Raw genomic sequence first — 24,975 nt, 5'->3', positions numbered from 1 at the left:
TATCTTGGCAATCTCTCTTTTAATTGGTACATTTAGATCATTGATAGAGTGATTACTGATACAGTTGAATTAATATTGATCATATTTGTTAGTGTTTTCTATTTGTTGCCCTTGTTCTCTGTTCCTTTATGTTCTGATCTTTTCTGTTGTTTGTAGTCTTATTTATTTATTTTTTTAAGATTATATTTATTTTTCTGAGAATGAGAAAGAGAGAGAGAGCATGAGCTGTGGGAGGGTCAGAAGGACAAGCAGACTCCTTGCTAACCAGGGATCTTAACAAGGGGCTTGATCCCAGGACCCTGAAATCATGACCTGAGCCCAAGGCAGATGCTTAACTGACTGAGCCACCCAGGCACCCTCGTTTGTAGTTTTAATTGAGCATTTTATAGGATTTCATTTTCTCTCCTTTCTTAGCATTATTAGTTACACTTTTTAAATTTTATTTTATTTATGTATTACTTTTTCTAGGGGTTACCATAGAACTTGTGGTATACACTTATATATAATCCAAGTTGATTTTCAAATAGCACTGTTCCACTTTATGGATAGTGTAAGTACCTTGTAATAACAAAATAATCCCAATTCATTCTTCCTACCCCTTGTATCACTGCTGATACTTATTTCACTTTTATATAAGCATATGTATTCAGAAAACTTATTGAATACATTGTTGCTGTTATTATTTTGAACAAACTTTCTGTTAGAACAATTAAGATTAAGATAAATGGGGACGCCTGGGTGGCTCAGTTGGTTAAGCAGCTGCCTTCGGCTCAGGTCATGATCCCAGCATCCTGGGATCGAGTCCCGCATTGGGCTCCTTGCTCGGCAGGGAGCCTGCTTCTCCCTCTGCCTCTGTCTGCCTGTGCTCGCTCTCTCTCTCTGATAAATAAATAAAATCTTTAAAAAAAAAAAAGATTAAGATAAATGTTTTTATCTTACCTTCACTTCTTCCTTCTCTAGTGCTCTTTCTTTATGCAGATCAATCTTCTAGCTTTATCTTATTTTAATATTTTTTGTAAGACAGTTCTTAGCAGTAACAAATTCCTTTAATTTTTGTTTGTCTGAGGAAGTCTGTATTTCTCCTTCCTTTTTGAAGGATACTTTTGCAGGGTACAGAATTCTGCATTGTGTTTTTCTTTTTTTCTTTCAGCCCTATAAATATTTCACTCTGTTCTCTTGTGTGGTTTCTGAGAAGTTGGGTATAATTCTTACCTTTGCTTCTCTAGAGGTGAGGTGTCCTCCCTGCCAACCCTGGCTTTGTTCAGTACTTTTTATTTACCTTTAGGTTTACTGTCGTTCAAACATGATAGGTTTAGTTTCTTTGGTATTATTCCTATTTGGTGTTTTCTGAGCTTTTTGGATCTGTTTTTGGTGTTTGACATAAGGGAAATTCTCAGTCATTATCATTTCACATATTTCTTCATTTCCTTTATCTCTTTCTTCTCATATTCTCACTACATGCATTTTACACCTTCTGTCGTCCTACAGTCTTTGGATATTCTCTTCTGTTTCCATCAGTCTTCTTTCCTGCCTGCTTTTCAGTTTTACAGATTTCTTTGGAGATACCTCTAAGCTCAGAAATTCTTTCTTCAGCTGTGTCCAGTCCCTTACTCCTCCATCGGAGGCATTCTTCACTTCTGTGGCAGTAGTTTTGATCTCTAGCATTTCTTTGTTGGTTCTTTCTGAGAATGTTCATGTCTCTGCTTTCATTATGGGCTATGTCTTTTGCCTCCTCTCTGCATCATCTAGTAGACCCTGAGCATGCGAATCAGAGTTGTTTTAAATGTTCAGTCCGGTAATCCCAGCATCCTTGCCTTATCTGAGTCTGGTTCTGTGCTTGCTCTGTCTCTTCAAACTGTGTGTTTTGCTTTTTAGTGTGTCTTGTAATTTTTTTCTTCCTTTAAAGCTAGGTACAAAGAACTATATTAGGCCTTTATTAATGTATTGGTAAGGTGTGGGGTTGGGGGCTCATTCTCTAGCCTGTGATTAGGTCTCTGTCTCTTGGTGAGTCTCTGCCCCTGGACATGAACTTTTCCAGTATTACTTGTTTTTTTCCCAGCTCCTTTAGGTGGGGAAGGATGGCTAAAGGGGTCTGGGTTTGGTAGTGTCCTTTCTCACACGTGGAAGAATGTAGTAGGTGGCTGGAGGTGGGTATGTCCCTTCCCCCAGGTAGCTTAGTCTCTAATAATGCCCCAGCAGGTTAGGTGCTGGTTAATTGGTTTCCCCTGATGGCAGGCCTTGTTAAGAGGAACAGAATGCTGTGGTGTATTTCAAAATGCACCCCCTACCCCCACGTCCTGGTTCTCAGAGAGCTTTTTTGCTTGTGGGTTTGTGCTCCCAGAAGTCATGATTCTCTGTCTTCTCTCCAGCTTGGGGGGCAGTGGCTTGCCCTATAATTTAATGGATCTAATGGATTAAGAAGAGTTGTTGCTTTTTCAGTATGTCCAACATTTCATTTGTTGTTAGGGTGGAGTGCAGATTTCCAAGCTTCTTATGTGCTGGACCGGAAATTGGAAGTCCACTTTATGTGTTTATAATTTCCTTTTTCCTCCTAGCAAGGAGGCTGTTTTTATTGCCATTTTATAAACGAAGAAACCAGGACATTAACAGGTGAAGTCACTTGCCCAAAGTTCCCCAGCTAATAAGTGGTGAAGCCAGAATTTGGACCTAGGGACTCAGAGCCGTGAGTCCATACTCCTAGTCACTGTCTTGTAGGAGCAGGAACTCTGGAGTACACAGGTCTGGTCTGGACACCTACCTCTGCTCTCTGGGGGTGGTGTGAACCTTGAACAGCTTCTCAGATGCCTTGTAGCATGTGGTGTGCAGAGCACAGCACTGTGCATGAGGAAGTTTTTAAGAAATGGTTGCTATTGCTGTCATGATTTATTGGTGTGAGTAGACTGCATTATGGGGTGACTGACTCATTCACAAGACATGGAGAGCACTTGGTACAATGTCGAGCTCCTTGTAGGTGCTCAGTCAGTGGTGGGAACTCGTCCTCCTGTACCTCAAGGTGAGCAGGGACTGTTAACATCCTAGAACATGCAAGGGCCCGAAACCTTTCCTTGTAGCCACAGCTCCTGCCTTTCTTGTGGGCTCGTGCAGTTTAACATAGGTCACGCTTTGCAGCTCGTCGTGGGTTCATGGTGTTTCTCCGCCTGGTGAGCTTGTGCTAATGCTGCCTCATTGGTGGTCTTCCCTGGTGGGGACGCTGAGGGCAGGTGGGAGCAAATTCCCACGCAGTGCCCTGTGCCGTCTGTCTGCCCCTCCCCCCGTCCGAAGCACCTGTTGCCCAGGTGGAGGCTGGCTGTGGCCTTTCCCTTTGTCTGCTTGCCCCCTATATTAGCCCCTAGGGCCCCCTGCCTATGAGTGGGTTATCGCCTCCTAGTTCTGGAGGCCAGGATTCCAAGATTGAGGTGTCGGCATGGTTACTTCTTCCTGAGGACTTCCTGAGGGAGAGTCTGTTCTTTGCCCTTTCTCCTAGCTTCTGGTTTTTTCCAGCAAAATCTCTGTTGTTCCTTGGCTTGCAGTCTCGTCACCTGGATTACCTGGATTTCTGCCGCCTTCTTCACGTGGCATCCCCATGTGCATGTCTGTGCCCAGAGTTCCTTTTTTTTAAAATCAGGACACCAGTCATGTTGGATTTGCCACCACCACCGCCCCCCACCCCGCCCCACCACCATAACTTCTGCAATGACCTATTTCCAAATAAGGTCTCATTCTAAAATACTGGGGTTTAGGACTTTAATATGAATTTTGCAGGGGACACAGTTGAACCCATAACACCCACCCTTTGGGGGAAAATTGGCATGTGAAGTAGCCCTACAGTGAGCTGAAGGAAAAGGTGAGCAAAAGCTACAGCTTGACCATTCACAAGAGCCTCCCCTATAGTGAGAACGTAGCGTGGCAGTTAGCGGGGTCAGTGAGGCAGGGAGCAGGGCGGAATGAACTCCTTACTCGCAGCCTCAGTGGGAGGCGGGCCTTGGGAGTCGTAGGAGCTGTGGGGGTCGGGGGAGCATCTTGGGTTCAGAAACTGGCTCTTCCTCTCAGACGTGGGGCTCATCACCCTTGGCCTCCTGTCTTAATCTGTAACATGAACATCAGGATGCCTATCCATTAAAAGTGGTGCAAGTCTTAGTGAAATAACTTCTATGAAACCCCCCACACACCACGCAGAGAGCACTGGAGGACATAATACGCGTTGGGTCGTGGAGCAGCGCTGGTCTGCACGGTAGACCTCGAGGCCAAGCCCTGCGCTCTGCCGGCCTGGCCACCTCCATCGGACCGTCACCTGTAAGCCCCGCCCCTCCCTTCTTCACTCCGGAGCTCCCCAGGCTGTGTGGGGCCAGGTGCAGGCGGCATGTCACTGTGTTTGCAAAGGTGCACTGTGGTCTAGCGGTGGTGGCGGCAGCCGTGGCGGTGGTGGCGGTGGTGGCGGTCTTCCCACGGAGCCCAGGTTTGAATGAGACACTCCATTGATTATGCTTTCTTTCTGTTAAGGACAAAAGGAGTTACTCTTGTCCAGTGTGTGAAAAGTCTTTTTCAGAAGACCGATTGATAAAGTCGCATATCAAGACCAACCATCCTGGTAAGGTTATGTGTTTTGGAGGGGGGATTAATTTGAAAGGGCTTATGTTTACTTTGAAACACAGCATTATTTATCAACTGCACGGAATGGGAATAAAGGGGGATGAAAGGATGAGTGAACTCGACGGAAGTGATGACGTTAATTTAACGTTGGGAAGTTGTTTTAATTCCTTCATTTTATCCTTTCCTCTGGTCTTGGATAGATCTCCCCACACTCCTGTCTCCCTCCTCCCTTTGCGTGTTCACTTGGAATGCCTTTGGGTGGGTCACTTACAAGGAGGTCTGACCTTGACGCCACTCCCTGGGAACCCACGAAAAGTTTGGTGCCCAGCATGGTGGTCCGTGAGGGGTGCGCGCTCACAGGCTGAGGAGCCTTGCTGAGCTGGAGTGACCGTCGCCTCGGGTCTCCCCACATGGGTCTCTTTGGCTACTCGGAGGTGTGAAGCACGAGCCGCTTGGGTATTCACGCCTGTCACACCTCTGTTTTCACCACTTGGGACACATGTCCTCCACTCCGCTAATTCCTGTTCATTCTCTATGTTCTTCCTTGGAGTCCCATCCTTGGGGAGGATTTGGGGGCTCCCCACCTGGGGGAGGGCCATACCCCTGCCCTCTGTGCGCTGACCCTTGTGTTCAGGTCATTGGCACTTCTCCTGCCCTCGCTCCCCGTGAGAACCTTGGGGAAGAGCCGCCATTGTTACGGTCTAGCCCCAGGTCCCCAGCCTCCCATCGGGCAGGCCCGAGAGGACTATGTGTGGTATAAATGAGGAACAGGTAAGCCAAGCACCTTTCCCCGCATCCGTGTCCCCTTTGTATCTGCTTTATTTTGTATCTGCTCTTGGGCTAGGACACCAACTCGCTGATTATAAGTGATATGGAAGAAAAGTAAAGAAATAACAGAGTTCACCAATACTCGTGTTTTATCTGGGACCAGATGGAGCCTTAAGACCTTCATCCGTGTGGGAACACATAGGTTATGGGATTCTCTGATGGCCTCATTCTGGCCTGTCACCGTGTGTCCAGTGTGAGCCCAGGACACTCATCTAAACCGGCCACCCTGTCTTAGGAACCTATGTGAGGTGTGCTTTGTCTTTGGTCTGAACTTCAAATATATACAAAACACAGAATAATACGAGGAACCCCCACAGGTGCCATACTCATGTGCATTCTGTCAGACCGGTTTCGTGTCTCAGCCCTCCAGACTTTTTGTTCTAGAATATCTTAAAGTAGGTCCTGCACTTAGATCATTTCCCTGTAAAAAGAACTTTGGGATGCTAATCAAGTTGTTTTTGGAGTATAAGCAAAACAAGCAGAATTAATTGATGGTGTTTCTTTATCACTCCCTAGCATTAGTTCATTTAAAATTTCCTCAGTCAACACAAGACTGTGTGAATCAAGACCCAGGCATGTTGCTTTTACTTGTTATGTCATTTGAGTTTCTAATATCCTGTGGTTCACCACACCTCACGTTTGTTCCCGTGACATCCGTTCCTTGGAGGGACCGGGTCGCTTTGCGTACATGATTTCGTGTCCTGCATTTGTTTGAAGGTGCCTCATGGTCTTGTTTCTCCATCCCTCACATTTTATGCTCATGGGTATTTAGATCTGAGACATGATCAGAGTCTGGTTCAATTTTCAGGCATGAGTTCTGTCACGTGACTTGGGGGGGGCACGTATCGATCGGCCACGTGAGCACTGCTGGGACGAGCCAGGGCGTTGGGGTGCGGTCACGAGGTTCCCGGATGTCTTGGGGGGACCGATCCTCTCTGGCTTCTGATGATGCCTCTGCTTTCCTTCTAGAGGTGTCCATGAGCACTATTTCCGAGGTGCTCGGGCGGAGGGTTCAGCTGAAAGGTCTGATCGGGAAGCGAGCCATGAAGTGCCCGTACTGCGATTTCTATTTCATGAAGAACGGCTCCGACCTTCAGCGTCATATCTGGGCTCACGAAGGTGAGTACTCCTCTCCCAGGTGGACCCCCATTTGCGTTTTGTGCCTCCATTCCCCATGTGGGCGTACTTGACGAGGAAGCCATCCTGTCATATGCCCGGCGGTTAGACGTCCTTCCGCTTCCTGAACCTTCCTAAGAAATGTGTCCATTGGCCGGCGAAGCTCAGGGTGTTCAGTCGCTGCCCGTTCGGGGGCAGCTGCAGTGAGCGGAGGTGTGTGCTTCTCCCGGATGTTTGCTGAGCTCCCGCCTGTGACTTAGGAAGCTGGAGTGCTGCAGGCAGAGGGCTCTGGAGAGGGCAAAGGACGACGTGTTTTCTGCCAGGAGGACTGAAACACCTGTTCTCAGGCCTTGGGGGAGGCACCGTCTGGGAGGGAGAGGCGAACAGTTCAGTAAATGGTGGAGTAGGAACCCAGCCAAGACAGAAAGAGCAGAGCCCAAAGCCAAGGTTGGGAGGCCATGTTTATCTACCAGGACCCAAGCACCTGCCCTCTCTGCCCCAGGCACACCCCGCAGCCTCGGTGAAGCCTCGATTTCCTTCACTGCTAAGTCTTGGGTCTTGTAGACTAGGGGTGAAAATGCTGGGCACGCAGTGTATCGGTCCTCCCCGTGCTCAGGATTGGGCACCGCGTCCCTCCTCCTGTACACGTTACTCTGGGTCTCACGTTCTTTTTGCTTTACAACTCCCTCTGGGCGGCGACAGACACCATGGCTTCTCATCTTCAGAGCCCTTCAGGGAGTGAGTGCTCCAGAGGAGGCCCTCAGTAGGTGTCTGTCGAGTGAAGGGGGAGCAGCCAGGATGCCCCACAGTCCAAGCCTTTAGCCTACCAGCAGCTCGTGTCCTAAGGCTCTGCTCAGTTTATGGAAATGCGCTTTCCCTGCTGATCCTGGGGGCCGGTCCCATTGATTTCTGCTCAGGCCCTTGTTGACTCTCACGTGGGTCAGCTTCTCTCGGTTCAGTGCAATGTCATGGTTGTGGGCTGCAGAACACGCTCTGCCAGTGAGGAGTTCCGGGGCTGCGGGGAGGGGCAGGTGCCGATGACTCACAGTGCGCTCTAGCGGCTCAGCTAGCGGGGCTTCAGGACGTGGGGACACTGAGAGGGCAGCAGGGGCCTTGGCTTGGGCAAGCCAGAACAAGCTGCACAGGGGGAAGTCCTGGCGGATCCAGGAGGACAGGGCTTGGCTGTCGGGCAGAGCAGCACGGAGGAGAGCGTGGCCAGACCTGTGTGTGGGTTGTCTAGGGACAGGCAAGTGCACTGCTTTGTTCGATGTGGGTGTGCACACACATGCACACACATATGTAGGGTGTGTCTCTGTGTGTGTCCGTGTGATTTAATTATATATACATGTATGTATTTCCCCCTCCTCTGGTAGGTGTGAAACCCTTCAAATGTTCTTTGTGTGAGTACGCCACTCGCAGCAAGAGTAACCTCAAGGCTCATATGAATCGTCACAGCACTGAGAAGACCCACCTGTGTGACATGTGTGGCAAGAAATTCAAATCGAAAGGAACATTGAAAAGTCACAAGCTCCTTCACACAGCTGACGGTAAGTAAATGACTCCATAGCATAATTAGTTTTTTTCTCCCTCTCGAAAGTGGAGTTGGAAGCTGACATTCCAAGTCCAGCAGAAATAGCGCATGTGTCCGCAGGCAAGAAAGAGCTGGGTCTTTTAGAATTTCAGTTCTGAAAGAACAGAAAGATCTCCCTGCTTCCTCTTGTCCCATGCTCAGGACTAGAGCCCTGCCTGACCTCCCCCAGTGCTGGGTGTGCGTGTGTGGGTGGGTGTGGAGGGGATGCTGCTTCCGGGAATAAGGTACCCTCAGGAGGCCTTGATCTGGAAGTTTTAGTCCTCTTCAGCCCTCCATCCCCACCTGAACCTGAGGACCTGGAGGGGCAGCCATAATCACATCTGACCTGATGTTTCCTAGTGGACGCTTATCATCCAAGCCACCTCAGGGTTTTTACTCAGTCCAGAATGGGGCTCAGTGTAAAATACGAACAATACTTGGGCAGATTTGATCTCAAGATCAAATGTGAAGTACACGAGTAGATTTCTAATTTCATTCATTCTTAAGAACTATTGATTGAGTTCTTACTATGTCCTAGTCCTCCCTGGGGTATGGGGTCAGTAAGGAACAGTTTCTGCCACCAAGGAGTTTATAGCCTAGTGGGGAGGAAGAGAAGTATGCGAGCCATGATTAAGGTGGGTGCTGCAATGGAAGGGGGCTCAGCAGCCATGGGGAGAAGGGTGTGAGTTGCTGGGGGCAGGAGGGGTGGTGGCCAGTGGTGACAGTGGCCAATGGAGCAGGGGCAGGATGGAGGAAAGGAAAGCAGAATTATTATAGGAAGATAGGCATTTAGGTTTCTAAGATCTATGAAGAATTTATCAAACTCAAGACCCAAAAAACAGATAATCCAGTCAAGAAATGGGCAGAAGACATGAACAGACACTTCTCCAACGAAGACATATAAATGGCCAATAGACACATGAAAAAATGCTCTGTATCACTAGTCGTCAGGGAAATACAAATTAAAGCCACAATGTACCACCTTCCACCAGTTAGAGTGGCTAAAGTTAATTAGACAGGGAACAGCAAATGTTGCGGATGTGGAGGAAAGGAACCCTCTAACACTGTTGGTGGGATCGCAGTCTGGTGCAGCCACTCTGGGAAACAGTATGGAGGTTCCTCAGGAAGTTAAATATAAAGCTACCCCATGATCTCACAATTGCACTACTAGGTATTTACTGCATAGTTACAGATGTAGTGAAAAGAAGGGCCATATGCACCCCAGTGTTCATAGCAGCAGTGTCCACAATAGCCAAATTGTGGAAGGAGCTGAGCTGTCCTTCAACAGACGAATGGATAAAGAATATGTGGTCCATATACACAATGGAATATTACGCAGCCATCAGAAAGGATGAATGCCCACTGTTTGCATCAACATGGATAGAATTGGTGGGGATTAAGCTGAGTGAAATAAGTCAAGCAGAGAAAGATAATTATATGGTTTCACTCATATGTGGAACATAAGGAATAACATGGAGGAACATGGGGGAAGGGAGGGAAAGCCAAAGGGAGAGAAATCAAAGAGGCAGACAAACCATGAAAGACTCTGGACGCCGGGAAACAATCTGAGGGTTTCATAGGGGAGGGGCTGAGGGGATCAGGGAGCCCTGTGGTGGGTTGTAGGGAGGGCACATGTTGTGATGAACACTGGGTGTTATACACAACTATTCAATCACTGAACACTACATTAAGACTAAAGATGTGCTGTATGTTGGCTAATTAAATGTAAATTAGAGAAAAAAGGAAGACAGGCAGCTAAACCATAAAAGCTGTTTTAGCATTTTTTATTTTCCTTTAAAAACCCCAGTTGTGGGAAGGTCTTGTTATTATTTTATGTAATAATATTAGTAAATCATACTTATAAATATATTTCTATTTTAGCACAATTATTTACAAAAATTGGAGTTCACTCTAAAAATTGGATTGATTTCAACAATTATTTGTGATTTTAGAACTTACAGGATGATAGCCATTAGGTCATACCTGTATTTTAAGAATGTTCTAGGGAATCCATCCTGTTGTTTGTGCATCTGGGTGAGCTTGAGGGGCTAATGGAGAGGCTGCGCGCTTAGCTAGGCTTCGTTAGAACTAAAGATCCAGGGCTTGCCTAAGGCTCATGAAGGCCAGAGCTGTAACTGTTCAGACCTAAGCAGTGTGCTGTAAATAAGAAAATCTGTAAGCAAAATAATTAAAAATGCAGTGACAGTAAAGCAGTCTTACCCTGAGTAATGAAAGCATTAAATCATGTAATTGTTCATGAATTCTGTACCTCCACAAACAATAAGGCTTACTGGTATTTCTTGACTTGGAAGCAATGATACACTGAAATCCCAAATAATACAGTGCCGCTAATGGGAAACAGAAGTTGTCAGCGCCAGGAAGCTGGGGTGTCCCCTGGGTTGTGGTGGTGGTGTCTGCGGGGCATCTTGGGGTGCTGTGGCCTCATGCCTGGCTCAGAGGTCTGGGTTCTGGCCTGAAGGGATTCAAGGAGATTGTGTGTCTAATCGGGGGCCTGGACTGACTGCTGTCGGATGTGGAGGGAGGGCTGGGGTGACGGTGACACACGCAGCCCGTCGACCTCTCACTTCACTTGCTTCCCTGAGCCCTTCAGCCGGGAAGGGAACTCAGATGGGCGCTGATGGTGTGTCCTCGAAGCGGTGAGACGACCCTCCAGAAGGAAAGGACTTGCAGACATGAAATTTTTTTTTTTTAAGATTTTATTATTTATTAGACACAGAGAGAGAGATCACAAGTAGGCAGAGAGAGCGAGAGCGAGAGAGAGAGAGAGAGAAACAGGCCCCCCGCTGAGCAGAGTGGATGCGGGTCTCCATCCCAGGAGCCAAAGGCAGAGGTTTTAACCCATTGAGCCACCCAGGCGCCCCAGACATGAAATATTTTTAACAAAACAGGAAATTTGGATTGATTCTCTTCTTTTTTTTTTTTCTTCCTCTGACATTTTTGGGAGTTTGAGGCATCTATAAAGTCATGTCTTGTTTTCAGACACTCACCAGTCTGGCAAGAAAGGCATCATGTGTTAGGTGCCATGAGAATAGCACCAGGATGGGGAGTCCTGCTGCCTTGGTGCACCCCCTTCCTGCCCCACGTGGGTCCAAGTTTGGTGGGACAGGATAAGGATGTGAGATCTCGACAGCCCCTGGGTCTCTCTCGGCCCATGCTCTGTGACATGGGGCATTATGGCTTCACCCGGCGGTCCCGGCTTCCCCAGGGCTACCAGGACTTCCCTTGGTCTCGTGTTTTCTCGAAGGCCAGCTGGATACGTGGTGTGCCAGCCCGGTGTTCCAGCTCCAGGGCGATCTGCTCTTCAGCTGTAACTAAACCGCTGGCCCTCCTTTTTCTTTCCAATTTTGAAAAAGCTTAGAACAAAAGCTTAGTTCCATCTCCTACCCACATTTTTGGTAGCACTCACATTGTATTTTGAGGATTCCTAAAAGCTTTCTGTATCTCAGGGCTTTGTCATATTGTGCAAATATTTCCCTCTAACTTAACGTTTGCCTTTACGTTTAATTTGACACGTCTTTTTATAAAAAGAAGTTAAATAGCCTTGCATATTTAAGCTTATCAGTCTTATCCTTTATTATTGTTATTTTACATAAGACAGTCACAATTATTTTTTATTTATTTTTTTATTATGTTGTGTTAGTCAGCACATCATTAGTTTTTGATGTCGTGTTCCACGATTCATTGTTTGCATCCAGCGCTCCCTGCGATCCGTGCCCTCCCTCGTATCCACCACCAGGCTAACCCATCCCCCCACTCCCTCCCTTCCAAAACCCCCAGTTGGTTTCCCATGGTTTGTCTCCCCCTCCGATTTCCCCCAATTCACTTTTCCTTTCCTTCTCCTAATGTCCTCCATGTTATTCCTTAGGCTCCACAAATAAAGTGAAACCACATGATAATTGACTCTCTCTGCTTGACTTCACTCAGCATAATCTCCTCCAGTCCCGTCCATGTTGATACAAAAGTTGGGTATTTGTCCTTCCTGATGGCGGAGTAATATTCCATTGTATATATGGACCACATCTTTATCCATTCACCTGTTGAAGGGCATCTTGGCTCTTTCCACAGTTTGGCTATTGTGGCCATTGCTTCTGTGAACATTGGGGTACATGTGACCCTTCTTTTCACTACATCTGTATCTTTGGGGTAAATACCCAGTACTGCAATTGCAGGGTCATAGGGAAGCTCTATTTTTAATTTTTTAAGGAATCTCCACACTGTTTTCCAAAGTGGCTGCACCAACTTGCATTCCCACCAGCAGTGTAAGAGGGTTCCCCTTTCTTTGCATCCTCACCAACATTTGTTGTTTCTTGGTTTGTCGGTTTTTGCCATTCTAACTGGACTAAGGTGGTATCTTGATGTGGTTTTGATATTATTTTTTTTCTTCATGATTTTCTGTGTTTAAAGAAACCTCCCTCATCTTAGGAGAAACTTCTTTTGTACTTTTTCAAGTTCTACTTTTATAGTTTATAACATTTATTAAAATGAATATTCTTCAAATTTATTTTGGTATGTGGTGTGTGGTTTTGATATTTTTTTTAAACAATTTTCACTTGATTCAGCGTATTTGTAGAGAAGTCAGTCCTTTTCCTTTTATTTTGGAATGCCAGTCTCTCAAGATGCTGGGCATGTTTTGAGATTTTGGTCTGTTCAGTAGTATCTGTTATAGTATATTGTTTTATTAGGTGCTTTTTTTATAATAAATTTGATCATGCATACATGTTACTCCTTTTTGTTTTTTATGGACATCTCTTAGTTTTTCTCATTTATCTCTTACTCCTTTGGATAAACTTAGAAACTGGTCAAGTAAAAACAAAACAAAACAAAAACCTTTCGCTCTACCAAAGGAGAGCATGATCTCCCACATGGGGATGTCCTTGTGAGCTGTGTGACCATCACATGGGCCTTGAGTTCCTCAGGGACAGTGCTGGTGCTAGGGGTTTGGTTGCTTTGATGAGACTGTTAGCCCTAAACGTAGAATTAGCTCTTTATTTGGAAGCAAACATTGGTTTAAAACCTGCCTGGGAGGACTTGGTTTTTAGTGGATCTGTTGTACTGGTAACAGTTCAACAGCTTGTCCCACAGAGAAGCGATGTGGGGTAGGCAAGGCGACAGAGGCCCGAGTTTTGTAGTCTTGCTTGCCACTGCCTCATAGGGTGGCCTTGGTCAGGTCACTTTGCTGAACCTCAGTTTCCTTATCAAACAGGGATCAGTATGGCCCAGTGCCTGACGGGCTTGAGGATCAAAAGACAGGAAGTGCCCCCTACTTGCTTGGGCTCTGCTGCCGATTTGGCTGTTCCTTCTTGGTCTCGTTTTCTGGGACCGCCTTAGCTGTGACCTCCCGCTCTCTGAAGTCCGCACACTTCTGTGCTCGTCCCCTAGGGCCTCTCCGTGTTCCCCCCGTGCTCACACACTAGTCACGTGGAAGGCTTCCCAGCTTCCGCTGCCAGCCCCGTCCTCTCCCCCAGGCTCCACCAGCCCAGCTGCCCATTCAGCATCTGCACCTACACGTCTAAAGTCACCTCAGACTTAGCCTGTGCAGCGTCAGCTCCCCATCTGCCCCAGACCTGTGTCTCCTGCGGGCCAGGGGTCACCAAACTTGGGGAAAAAATGTAAGAAATATTTGAGATTTTGACTGCCACATGTGGTTCCTGCTGTATTGTCTTCTTTTTGATTTGTTTTCTTCCCATAAACCTTGAAAAATGTAAAAGCCATTCGGAACTCCTAGCTGCACAGAAACAGGCTGGGTTTGGCCCTGGGGTACCAAGGTTGGCTGACCCCTCCCGTCCACGTGTCCGTCAGTGGCCACTCCTTGATGGTCACCTGGGCCAGCAGCTCAGGTCATTGTTGACTGTCTCACTCACACCCTGCCCATAGCCTGCCCATTAGCCCCTTCTGCATGTTCTCCTTTAGTTTCCCTTCCCAGCATCTTGTAGAGTGACATTTGTCCATGCCGCCTCAGCCTCGTGCCTCCTTTCTTGCTGTTGCCGCCCGATGCTTTCCCTGCTTCTGGCCTTGCCCCCACGGTCAGCTCCCAGACCGCGGCCAGAGCGACGGGCCTGACTGAGCCTCCCCCTCACCCCTCGGTCTCCAGCCTCCTCACCGTGGCTCTCCTCTGACTGTCTCCTCTCCAGAGGCGTCCACCTCTTTGCTATTTTCATACTCGCCAGGTCCGTGCCCTTCTCTCTTTCTCCTTAGACCTCTCTGCCTCTCCTGGGCATTGTAATTTCCTTGTTCATGATTTTCCAGGTCTTCACTCGACTGTAAGCTCGTCACGTGGGGACTCTTGAGCTATTGCATTTGCTTCCTTTTGTACCCCAGCACTTAGAGCGACGCCTGGCTTACAGTAGGTGCTCAGTAAATGTTTGTGGGCTGAACGAGTGAAGAAAACGTAAAGTGCCTTGTAGACAGTCGTTGGAATGTGGAAGCTCTTGAAAAGTGCAAATTCCTTTTCCGCCTCTCCGCTTTCAGATATTGTATTACATCATATGCCTGTGAATTGGGTGTTTTAAAATATGGTGGAGGAACTCACTATTAAAATATGGTGGAGGAACTCACTATTGAGAGCAGGAATCTTCCTGCTCTCAATTAAGTAAAAAGGAACTGAGTGACCGTCCTGTCCTTTCGCCTGTGTGTAGATCCGTGTTTTCACATTTATGGGCTTCCTTGAAGGGATGTGCCCCTGTTTATGCACGCTTGTTTCCCAGAGGAGCTCATTACTCTGCTTTAGAGGGGAGAGGTCAGGATGGGCGGAGGTTTCCATTAAAAAGGTTTGCTAGTCTATATGTACAAAGAGACGCATAGATCTCGTAAGGGCCTGATTAAACCCTTTGCATGTATGCCAGCAGTGTAAGAGAATTTCATGCAAAATCATGCTGTAGCGCATTTTTCCCTTTTTGATGTTAAAGAGGGCCTCTGCGTGTGTGGTGTAGAGGTTTCCCAGGATTCTGCTGCTCCCAGCACGTGGGACAGGTGAGATGGCGTAGTGTTTTCCTGTTACGTAATCCATCGAGAATCCCCTAGTCATGAATAAAAAGCTCTTTAGCTCAGTGTTGATTCCTGTGGGTCCTCCCCGGCCCCATCCAACCTGCCCTCATACACTTGAGTTAAGAAGTTTTCTGGTAAAACTTACAAAGAGGAATTCTCCGCGCTTCAAGCACTCTTGTGTGCATCATAATTAGACAAGTGGAGGGTCGAGTGTGGAACTTAGGTCTGAGTGGAGGAAGTACCATTTTTCCCCAGGCTCCTTCAGTCTCTAATAAGAGATCCTATGGCTACATATGGAAAGATTCTAGGTGTAAGTATGGTTATTTTTCTCCTCCTTCCTCTACAAGCAGAGTCCTTGTCAGATAAAGTAGCCCCACTTACCTGTAGTCTTTTTACTTCTAAAAGCATGCACTCTGGAGCCAGGAAGCTCTTCAGTAGAAGATGGTATCTGAGCAACCAGGTGAGCCATCCTTCCAAGTTCGTGTATGAGGCTTCAGCGAGACTGGTCTCTGCACAGCATCCTTGTCCCCCTTACCCTTCGGCCAGCTCACCCTGGAGTCAAGGTGAAGGGGGGCATGGACATGGTGGATGTCTGAGGCTCACTGTCCCCGCAGGTGTCTGGGTGATGGACAGCAGGGGGCGGGCTGATGTTTGTGCCACGCTCTGGGTACACCCTGTCTGGGTCCACCTGAAGTTCTTCTCAGGTCTTTCTAAACCATGAGAATGACAGCCCCTGGGATAAAACGAGCCATGCAGCTTCCTGAAGAGTCAGCTTAGACTATAGATCTGACTGTCGCAGAAGGTTGGGTGACCAGAAACCTCACCGGGGTGGAGGGCTCTCAGCGGCAGGTTGCAGACGCCTGGACCAGCATCTGTAACCTCGGTCCTGTTCTTTTCTCTGGCTCTGGGCTGCCTTCTGTCTCTTTCCATGCCTGATGTTGATGCATTCCTCCTTGTATCAGAACTGATGGCTAATTACAGAGAATCATCAGTCTCTTAAGTCTGCTGTTGCCTGAAGTTCGGCCCTTGAAGAAAGCATGGAGGCTTCTTTAACTGTGTTTTTACTGCCGTGGCTATTTCTGTCCTGATTTGCCATTGTACAAGTCCCTGCAGATGGGAGGGCTGTGCAGACGAGGCTCCGCAAACCGCCGGCTGCTGCACGTCACGCTTCCCACAGGAGCTCTTCTTACCTTCGGCAGCACACCCCGGTGGGCTGGGCTGTGTGGAGAAGCAGCAGGGCAGACCCAGGTTGGAACCGCTTCCTGCCTGTATGACCTTGAACCCGTGCTGCATCGTCCCCGTTTGTTTCCCGTGGCTGCTGTAACAGACGACTGACCACATGTTTACTGGCTTAAATCAGCACAGATTTGTGATGGGACCGCTCTGAACTTCAGAAATCCAAAATCAGGTTGTCAGCATGGCTGCCTTCTTTCCAGAGGCTCTAGGGGAGACTCCATTTCTAGCCTTTCTAGCTTCTAGAGTCTGCCCATATCCTTTGGCTCTTGAGCCCCTGCCTCTGTGTGCAAAGGCGGTGGCAAGGCCTTTTGGACCTGGCTGTCCCTCTGCTTCCATGATCACATCTCCTCTGTGACATGACCCTGACCCTCCTGTCTGTCTCCCCTAAGGATCCTTATGATTTCACTGAGCCCACCTGGATCACGGAGGATAATCTATCTCAAAAGCCTTAACCTGGTCACGTCTGCCAGATCCCTCTTGCCATGGAAGGTAATAGGCTCTGTGGACTGGGACCTGGATGTCTTTGTGGGGAGGGCGTTACCTACCATAGTAGGGTTGTGGGAAGATTACTTGGGGTCATATTAAGTGTGTTCATTCTAAGTGTTGGGTAGATGTGCCTGTCTCCCCTGGGGTCGGTGTTCTCTTGTTCTCAGCAACTGTGGACACAGCGCAAGGATGGATGGTTATAGCGCTTAATCTAGACTGTCATCTACGTCACTTAGGAAAGATCCCGTTTCTTTTCTCGCCGACACTCTCTCATTAGGAATACACAGTGCAAGAGTCAATGCTTGAAGAACATCGGTGTTGAAAAAGGTGAAGTCAGTGTTCTGATAAATTTACTTATGCAGAGTGTCACCTTTTGCCGTTAAGGCTGGATCAGCAGTCATCATGAGATATTTTCACTTTAATGCCTCTAGATATTATTACTAGTAATAGTTCCAATTTATGCACATTTGTTTAAGTATTTTAGTGTTCCTTCAAGTTTGAGGTCCATGTGAACTTTGATTTGGCAGGAGTGATTTAACAGGTTTTCCAACAAGGTGCCTTAAGTGAGAAGCAGTTGTCCGTCGCTCTCTTTCTTTGTGCCGATGGACTCCAAATGCCAGAAGACAAAGGGCGTGGTTTCGTTTTCACAGGATGGTTTGTGATTTTCCTACCATTGCACCTGCTCCTGCTTTCTTGTGGAGCTCTAGAGTAACTAAGCAGCTGGAACAGTCCTCAGGGAAGCTCGTCGAGCAGAAGAGGGTGTAGCAAGACACAAAGGAAGCCGACAGCTGCTGTGCATTTTCTTTTTTTTTTTTTAAGTGTATTTTTCTAGTTTGAGATGTAATTGACATAACATTATGTTTGTTGAAGGCGTGCAACACAGGGATTGGGTATAGTGTATATAATGTGCATTGGTCGCCACGGTAAGTGGAGTTTAACCTCCATCGCGGCACGTAGTTACAGTGAAGGTGTCCGACGCGTGGTCTGCTGCGGAGTGACACTGCCGTTGTCGCGACATTCATCCCGTTGCATTAGAGTACAGTGTTGTGTGTTTACATTTTACTATGCATTCGCCCACTGTGGCTTATTTACTACTACTTGTAGGTTTGAGCCCTTCGACACCTGTTTTTATCCCCCCATCCTCTGGTAGCCACCATTTTACTGTGTTTTTTTTTGTTTGACTTTTTTTTTTTTTTAAAGATTTTATTTATTTATTTGACAGAGAGAGATCCCAGGAGACAGAGAGGCAGGCAGAGAGAGAGAGAGGGAAGCAGGCTCCCTGCTGAGCAGAGAGCCCGATGCGGGACTCAATCCCAGGACCCTGAGATCATGACCTGAGCCGAAGGCAGCGGCTTAACCCACTGAGCCACCCAGGCGCCCCTTTGTTTGACATTTTTCAGATTCCACAGAGAAGGGAAGATAGCACTTGCCTGTCTTTATCTGACTTACCTCACATAGCATAATGCCCTCCGGGTCCATTCCTGTGGTGGCAAATGGCAAGATGTTCTCCTTTCTCGTGGCTGGGTAATATTCCGTGGTGTGTGTGTGCCACTTCCTCATTATCCATTCCTGCGTGGATAGCATTGGCTGGGTTCCAGGTCTTGACGATTGTGAGTGATGCTGTGATGAAGCTGGGAGTGCAGATGGCTCTGTGAAATCTTGTTCCTTTGGGTGTATACCCAGTAGTGGAATTGCTGGGTAGCAAATAGTAGATGGTAGGGAAGATCTGTTTTTAATTTTTTTGAGGAACCTCCATATTGTTTTGCATGGTGGTTGCAGCTTTTTACATTCCCACCAACAGAGCATGAGGGTTCCCTTTCCTCCACACCCTCACCAGGGTACCGTGCATTTTCTAAGGGCTGGTCAGCAGGCTGGGGGTCAGCAGGAGACCCCCACCCCCCAACAGCTCCCGGCAGGTGTGGGGTAAATGCTGCCCCCGTGTCCTTGGGATAGCTTCTGCGTGAGCACAGACTATGCAGCAAGGCCGCTGCTCTGCTGGCTCTCCTGGCCTCTCTCTTGCACATTCATCTTTCCATCCAAAGCAGAAAGAACTTCAGCAGGGAGGGCAATCTCATGTCCCTTGGGGCTGGGGTCACCTCTCTCCTCGTCTAACTCAAGGCAGAGTGACAAGGACCTTACTTCCCACTAGCTCCCTCCCTCCAGATCCTGTCCTCTCTATGCTGACATGACAGGCTGAGTAAGACCTCAGTAAAGGGTACAGCTCAGGGTCACTGGACACCAGACCCAGTTCTTTCCTTTCCTGTCTGGTGCTACTTGCATTCAGGCAATGTCCTGGTCCTGTCACCAGGTCCAGCCAGGGCTCCAAGGTCAGGGGTCAGCTTGTTCCATCAGCCTGTCAGTTGTGGAATGAGGGCCGAAGAGCTCACGTTACCAGAGAAACAGACTCCTGCCAAGAGAAATGGGAGGACGGAGGGCTGTCTTTGAAGGGGAGCTGTACGGGATGATACCTTTTGAGGAACTCGAAGCTGGTGGTAAAACATGGTGCTTCCAGAGCAAGCCGCAGTGTCTGCCATGGGAAGTCTCCAGCCAGCCCGGCTCCCAGAAAGATGCCGAACTGAAAGTCTCAGGGGCAGGTGATTGGGTGGTATCTTCTTCCTTACCGCCTGCAGCCGCAGCCGGGTAATCCACGGACGGTGCTCAGCAACCCCTGACTATCTCTGAACCGCCTGATGCATCTTTTCTTTCTTGAACTCATTCGGCACCAGTTCCTGAGCCCCTTCTTGGGAAGGTAGCCTTTTTTGTTCTTGCGGTGGTGGTTTTCTTTTCTTTCCCCCCCTTACCTTTTTAAAATTAAAGTATCATACACATGTAAAAACACACAGCTGACCGGTTGTCATAAAGGCAGTTCACCGACATCGCCACGTCCCAGGATCAGGCACAGGACACTGCCAGCCCCTCTGCAGTCTGCCTTACCCTCCCCCTAGCCATCTCCTCTCCTCCTCAGGGTGGCAGCTGCCCGGATCTCTAATGCTGTAACTGGATCTTGCCTGTCTTTAAACGTCATGTAAACTGATTCACATAATACATGTTCTTTGGTGTCTGGCTTCTTCCCTTTAACATTATTTGTGAGGTTCATCTAGGTTGTTATGATTCTGACCTTTAACCTCTGGGCCTCAGGGTCAAGTAAGAGTGTCTACATAACAGGGATTGTAAATGCTGTGGCCTGTGGCCGGGAAGACTTTGTCCCTGCAGTCTGCCTTCTTCACCGTGGCAGTGTTCTTGTAGTCGCTCAGAGGGCTCTCCTCAAGAGTGTTTCTCCAGAAAGCGCTATGATTCTTCTCTCTCTTGCCCTCCTCGCTCAGAATGACTTCTGACTGTTGGCAAGAGTTAAATCTTCCCCAAGAAGATAAGAAATGACCACCTCTGAGATTAGCCACCAAATTAGGCCACTGTCTTGTCTTTGTGAAGAAGATGGACAAAGATGCCTGCCCAGAGGGAACAATTGTAAATCAGCGTACAGCTAGGCAAGGCTGGGGCAGTGCTTTAAAAGACCATGAACTCTCTTGAACATCAAGTTCAGGAACCGCTGATACCATTTTATGGCTCCATGTTGAAAGATCTGTCTTGGTAATTGTATGTCATAGGAGATGGGCTGGAACATCCCAGCCTTTCAGAGATGGTTGCTGATTTATCCAAAAGGCTATTCTGTTGCACAGAAAACATTAAAACAACAGTTGGAAAGATCTAATTCCTTTCTGTAATTGTGCCCACAATTCCATCACCCAACATAAATTTTATTCTTTTAAAAATTATTTTTCAGCGTGCTTGGGTGGCCCAGTCCATGTAGCGTCTGATTCTTGATCTCAGCCCAGGTCTTAAACTCAGGGTCATGAGTTCAAGTCCTGTGTTGGGTTCCGTGCTGGGCGTGGAGCCCTACTTTTTAAAAAAAAAAAATCTTTTTCAGGCATTATTTGTGTTCCTATGGAATGATTATGTAGTTGTAGTTAAAGCATAGCTCACATTCTTCCAGCCTTAAAATTAATGATTGTACTTGTTGTTTGTTGCCACAGGGCCCATGAATATTACATTTGGGGGTTTGTAATGTCTCACTAAGGTCGTGGGCCATCCATGAGCTGCATAACCAGTCCCTTCCTTTTGGACAGTGTATTATTTTCTGTTTTGTCCTCATTAAAACTTACTCGCAAGGAGCCCTTTCTTGAATATGAACTTCTAGTTGCCTTTGAATTAATTCCTTAGGACACATTTCCGGGAGCAGGATGGCTATTTTGTCTCGGTGGTGTTAATCATGGGTTACATTGCCAACTTACTGCTTTCAGGAAATTGTGCCAGATACATGGAAGCACTCCAGCTTCGCTCGTTCAACGTTTGGTGCCTCATGTTATTAGAGACGGTCCGTTTCTTGGTGTAATGTGTGTCAGATCTCACCATGTCACTGTCCTTTGTAGTTTTCTGATAACTCGCAATTGAACAGGTAAATTCGAGGGTTCAGTGGATGGATGGATTAATCTGCATTTATAGAACATTGGCTGGTTCATAGTGTTCGATGTAAGTGTTCGATCTGGTGGACTTTTGATAAATGAAATTAATTAATCCCCTCTCGATGAGTTGTTGATGTGCTGTTTTTCTCTGTTTGCTTTCTGGGGTCTCGGTGGCTCCCACTCGTGCACTAACTGATTCATCCAGCATCTGTTTGTTGGGTCTCTCTTGGCTGCACTTGACAGAAACCCTTTGGCAGTTGCTGGAGCAGAAAGGGGGCCTTTGTGATCACGGTACTGTGGGAGCTCCCAGAGAGACTCAGGCTCTCCGTGTGTCTGCTTACTTCTTCCCAGACTCTTCACCTCCTCTTCATGCGGCTTGGTCTTCCCCACTCTCCCGTCTTACCTTGACTGTCACTTCCTCACAGATGCCTGTTTTCATTCTGTTTCCTCTTGCGGTGGCTGTTATGGGGAGAGAGGGAACGTGGCGGGGCAGTCACCCCATTGGGGCTCTCCTGTCACTCACCGCTAGCCCTGCAGCCAGCGTGTGCTCCCTGCTGGACCCAGGGAGGAGACCCAGGGACCAGAAGAAGAGGTGTGCCATCCCTGTCCCTAGGGGACCCACAACCCAGCGAAGGTGCCAGACCGACCCGCCCGAGGTGAGGCGATGAGTCACTTGGAGACAACAGGAGAGGAAGCAAGAACAGCAGAACAAAACTGCAAACTCCCACTGTTGTGAAGCTAAATGATAAGATTAATCAGTAAAATCTGTGGCACAGTACAGTTGAGGTGTGAAAATAGCTCATACTGAGAACCTTGAAAAAGGCAAAGGAAAATAGGAATATGAGACAATTCAGTCTCAACGTGAAAACGTTACGAGGTGAGGAATTCTGAACGTGAGTCTCTAAAAGCGACTCCGGTTATAAACGGGATGGGGGGGGTGGGATTTGGGAAGGGCATCCCAGGCCAGGGGCAGCAGGTGCCGAGGTCTGAGTGGTGGCGTGCTGTGTCCTCAGAGTGGAGGGCGGGGGCGGGGGCATTGCTCGGGAGCTTAGAGAAGGAGCTGGGAATCCGCCTTCAGGGCTCCTGCCAGCCATTGCAGGGGGCCACAGCTTGCTGCAGTGGAGGGAAGGCCAGCGAGATTGCTGGGAGGCGAGATGAGGAGGGCCTCCCGTAGCCTCTTTGACATTATACTTGGTCATACTTTATCCCTTTCCCCTGTTCTTAGTTTTCCTGGTTAAGGTTTGTTATTTTAGGCTGGCTTAGTTAGACCCATCCCTGAATTGTCCCGGAGAACACCAGGGAGAACACCAGAGATAGGGCTGGAGGGGCGCTGCCACAACTGTTCCGAGTGGCCTTGGTGGAGACCCCCCCCCCCTCGCCCCCCGCTATGTCACCTGCATGTGCCCTGGCCTCATCTCTTCAGGGCTGCTTTTCAGGTGCTTGCCACCCGCTGTCGGAGTCCATCCTTGGAGCATGACCTCCCCATGCTTCTAATGAAGCCTCCGAGCTGCGGAGAAGAAAGCCCAGGGTCACTCAGGGCGAGCTGGATGGAGCCTGAAAGAACGCACTTCCGTCGCCAGTGGCCCTTCTTGGGCACTCCTTTCTCGTGGGTCACCATCCTGTGCGATGGCCTTTATGGTACAGACCCATTCACACTGTTATAAGTTCTTTGTTCCCTTTGGGACAGTGATGTCGTGCCCTTACGAGCTGAAGGCTTGTTACGTGGCTCTGAATGGGGACTTGTCCGCATCCAGGCTCCGCCACGGATACTTCATCACCCCGCGGTTACTCAGATTCACGGTCCAGTCTTGTTCCTCATCTGTAAGAGGGCTTAGCACGGCTTGCCCCCGCCAGGCTCAAGGGTGTGTGGCTGAGGTCACGGACGTGAAGTCGGAGCCCAGCCGCTGCTGGACAGTAGCTCGCTGGGTGGAGCTAGCCAGATAGGTTTGTGCAAATGGCTTCACTTCTTACCAGGACGGCCTCTTTTTTCTTTTGTAATCATCCTTCTCTTTTCTTGGGCTGCGGTGTGATCCGGACGCAGACATGGGGCGGCCGGCCCTTGACGGTCACTCTAGCCTCGGGCCAGTGCTGCGTTTCCTGGTCCTCTTTCCCTGCCGTCCTCAGGAGCGTCCTGACAGAGATCAGCTGACAGTCACCAGGCATTGCTCGTTCACGACGAGTCACGGGTCCCCATTGCATTATTTTAATTAGGCAGCTAAAGATTATGTCAAGTGCTCTCCCAGGCCTGTTTGATGGGGGCTCGCGGGTTGCTGAAACATTTGTAGTATTTATTGCCGGGTCTCTGAGGCTTCTGGCGGGGTAGGAAGCGTGGCTTTTAGAAGCTGCGTTCTTTCTTTGTGTGTCTGTAGAAGGCTGACTCTGCATCTCAACCGACGTGATTCCATTTATCCCTTGCAGGGGACCTTTTTAGCCCTTCGTCTTTTGCTCATTGAGTGATGTGTATTGGTAATGAGTGAAAATATTTATCAGTTTGGAGAATAGCTGTGTCGGCCTTTCTGCCCCTGCTTAGACAGTGGGGAGCCCAACACCGTTTTCCTCAGGCTCCCTGGCCCAATGACGATGCATTCGTGTGGGTCAGGAATTGGTGAAGAAGTGGGGGGTAGGCAGCGGTTATCTCTAAGACATGCGGAAATGTGTGGCCCTGTGAGAAAAGATGAGACTCTATTTATAAACACAAGTGTCCCTTGGTCTGTAATTATGACGTGTCTGCCTTACATGTGAAGACGTTTTCCCCACACTTCGGACTTGGAGAATAAGTGGAATCTGGAATTTGGGGTTCTTTTATCTAGAATGATGGTTTCATGGTATTAAAATACTTTAATTTCCATTTTGCTGTTAACTGTTGAAAGTGTTATTCATGTAAGATAGACAGAATTTCCTTTCTGTTCCTTGCCCAGGTCAGTAAAATGCACAGGATACGTTCAGCGTGAACCATGCCTTCAGGCGCTGGGGATGTGGGGATGAATGAGACGCGGTCCCTGTGGGCAGCCGAGGCAGCCCCAGGCCTGTGAGCAGGCAGGGGCGATGCTGCAGAGTCGGGCACCGACAGGAGCGCGTGGAGAAGGTCACGGGGAGCACGCAGAGGGCTCACTCTTAGCCCAGTTGCCAGAGATGTCATTTAGCTTGAGTTCTAGTGAAGACGGGCCAGATGCCGAAAGCCAGTGCCCACCAGTCGTGCAAGATGTTAGCAAAGACTTGCCAAAGTGTCGCCCGAACTGAAAGATTTCTGTGTTCCGGAGCCTGACAGAGGGAAAGGCAAACTGGAAGTCAGAGAGAAAGGTCAGGTGCGGGGAGATAGTTCAGTTCTTCAAGGCCTCTGGATCATGCTCCGGCTTCGTTCTGCGGCTGGAGTCCTTGGCGGGTGTGCAGGCAGGGCTGTGGGAGAGTTCACGTGTCAGATCATCTGGATAGAGCATGGGGCATCCGCGTGGATGGACGGATGATGGACAGAGGGAGCGGGAGGGAGACAGAGCGGGCAGGCGAGTGGCTGGATGGTTAGTGGGTGGGGATGCATGGTTGGGTGGACGGGTGGCGGATGGATGGGGGAGTTACCTGAAGGTGAGCAGGCCAGGCGACAGGCTTTTGCCCTTGTCCAGAAAAGAAATGAGGAGGGCCTGAACCAGTGTGGAGGTATTGAAACAGAAATAGGGAGATACTTAGGAG

The 24,975-nt window shown here is 48.5% G+C and overlaps 1 protein-coding gene across 2 annotated transcripts in view; it reads left to right on the top strand.

Moving 5' to 3' along the window:
• The window catches only part of ZFAT (zinc finger and AT-hook domain containing), a 183,875-nt gene that overhangs the window by 88,374 nt on the left and 70,526 nt on the right, over positions 1 to 24,975 (top strand). For both annotated transcript variants that reach the window (XM_032316054.1, XM_032316055.1), the window contains exons 8-10: positions 4,501 to 4,588; positions 6,388 to 6,537; positions 7,908 to 8,081. In XM_032316054.1, the coding sequence (XP_032171945.1) occupies positions 4,501 to 4,588; positions 6,388 to 6,537; positions 7,908 to 8,081 (412 nt within the window). The remainder of the gene's footprint in view (positions 1 to 4,500; positions 4,589 to 6,387; positions 6,538 to 7,907; positions 8,082 to 24,975) is intronic.

Source organism: Mustela erminea, chromosome 16 (genome assembly GCF_009829155.1).
Source record: "Mustela erminea isolate mMusErm1 chromosome 16, mMusErm1.Pri, whole genome shotgun sequence".
Classification (NCBI taxonomy): Eukaryota; Metazoa; Chordata; class Mammalia; order Carnivora; family Mustelidae; genus Mustela; species Mustela erminea.
This window is presented reverse-complemented; position numbering and strand designations above follow the sequence as displayed.